The 1,568-nt window shown below is 36.4% G+C and overlaps 1 protein-coding gene across 1 annotated transcript in view; it reads right to left on the reverse strand.

Annotated features, from left to right (window-relative positions):
• Positions 1 to 469: 469 nt before the first annotated feature.
• The window catches only part of LOC119469993 (RNA-binding motif protein, Y chromosome, family 1 member B-like), a 4,600-nt gene continuing 3,501 nt past the window's right edge, over positions 470 to 1,568 (reverse strand). Inside the window, exons 3-5 of the mRNA XM_037735963.1 lie at positions 1,504 to 1,566; positions 1,312 to 1,400; positions 470 to 909 (exon numbers count right to left, since the gene is read on the reverse strand). Of these exons, the coding sequence (XP_037591891.1) occupies positions 620 to 909; positions 1,312 to 1,400; positions 1,504 to 1,566 (442 nt within the window). The 3' untranslated portion in view covers positions 470 to 619. The remainder of the gene's footprint in view (positions 910 to 1,311; positions 1,401 to 1,503; positions 1,567 to 1,568) is intronic.

A 1,568-nucleotide genomic window follows, 5' to 3' on the forward strand; every position in this document is an offset into this window, starting at 1 on the left:
AGTAGCTGCGACTACAGCCATGTGCCACCACACTTGGCTAATTTGCTGTATTTTTATTAGAGACTGGCTTTCACTCTGTAAGTGAGGATGGTTTCAATCTCCTGACTTGCTTAGGTCCACCTGCATAGGCCTCCCAAAGTGGAGGGAATACAGGCATAAACTAAAGAAACACAGCCCGGGTAGGAAACGTGTACAGATTCCAATGGAGATGTAAGAGATGCCTATTTTTGTATCAACTTAGGTGCAAACAAATGAAGAAGATTGTCAACACCACAGTTTACTCTCCTACAAGATTTCCTTTTAATCATGTGTAGCAATGAAATAAGGCATTTCATGTTACATGTAAAATTTTATTCTGAAAATTTTTAAAGAGACATTACATCAAAACAGAATAGTTTTCAATTCAATTAGCACTAACAGTTGTAAAATTACTTTCAAAAAATAATTTTTTATCTTAATACCTCAAAAATATTCAGGGAGGAAGTGAGTATCTCCCTATCCTACCAAAAACAACCTATTTCTTATAGTGGTACTCAGGTCATAATGCAGAAACCACATACTGATTTTCCATTCAACAGCAAGGTCTGGTATGCAATAATGATGATTTTTAGTATCACCTTCAGTCTCCTTTTTCACATCGCCTTCCCCCATCATCTCCTGTAAATGTCCGGTATCTTGAACTACCATGTGCTTCACGAGAAGTACGGTTCACTCTATCCACAGAGGGTGGACACATTGGTTCTTTTCTGCCACAATGCTGACCATCACTGGAACAGAAATCACCATGGCTCCTTGAGTATCTCTCCCGACTTCTGCAATATCTATCTCGCGTATTGTTATGATCAGGGCAACTGCTTCCACCATAAGTCTTCCAAGGCCTTTGTGCAGGTGCTGAACCATGAGAGGTACCTGCAGGGTTAATAAAATCATAGAACTTATGGTGAAATACATTTAAACATTTTTACTGGCATCACTGAAGCATGCATGAGGTATGTACTATTAGGAAATATTTGCATTCATCTGTCTTCATTGACAGTACAGTATTTATTTCTGCATTGATCAAAAGGCTTTATTTAAAAGAGGCATAAGAATAGTATTTTCAAGCTTAAGGAATTTTATTCTGAATTAAACGCCAATCACATTTTCTGTTAATTAACGGAGGTTTTAAGCTTCGTACAATTCCCTAAGCTTTCTACTGTTCAAAACTCTCAGTTTTAAAAATGTTACATTTTTCCTTTATACTTTCCCTTTTAAAAAATCTGGTCTATTCAATATAATTCTGTAGTTTAAAAACCAAACTTGGAGTCTTACTATAAGTCCGATATGAAGCTCTGTTAGACCTTCTACTATGATGTTCAGAATGATCTCTACCACCATGCCTTCTGTAGCCATCATGATCACTAAATTCAAACAAACAAACAAACAAAAAAAAAAAAGGTTTGACAGTGTCAGAATGAACGATTTAAGAAATCTATTGGACAAAACTGAAAAATGTTATCATACCTATATCCTCTAGTGGAATGTTTATCCTCTCTAGAACGAGCATGATCACGGTATGCATAGTGTCT

The sequence above is a fragment of the Cebus imitator genome, unplaced genomic scaffold (genome assembly GCF_001604975.1).
Source record: "Cebus imitator isolate Cc_AM_T3 unplaced genomic scaffold, Cebus_imitator-1.0 Scaffold2183, whole genome shotgun sequence".
In the NCBI taxonomy this organism is placed as follows: Eukaryota; Metazoa; Chordata; class Mammalia; order Primates; family Cebidae; genus Cebus; species Cebus imitator.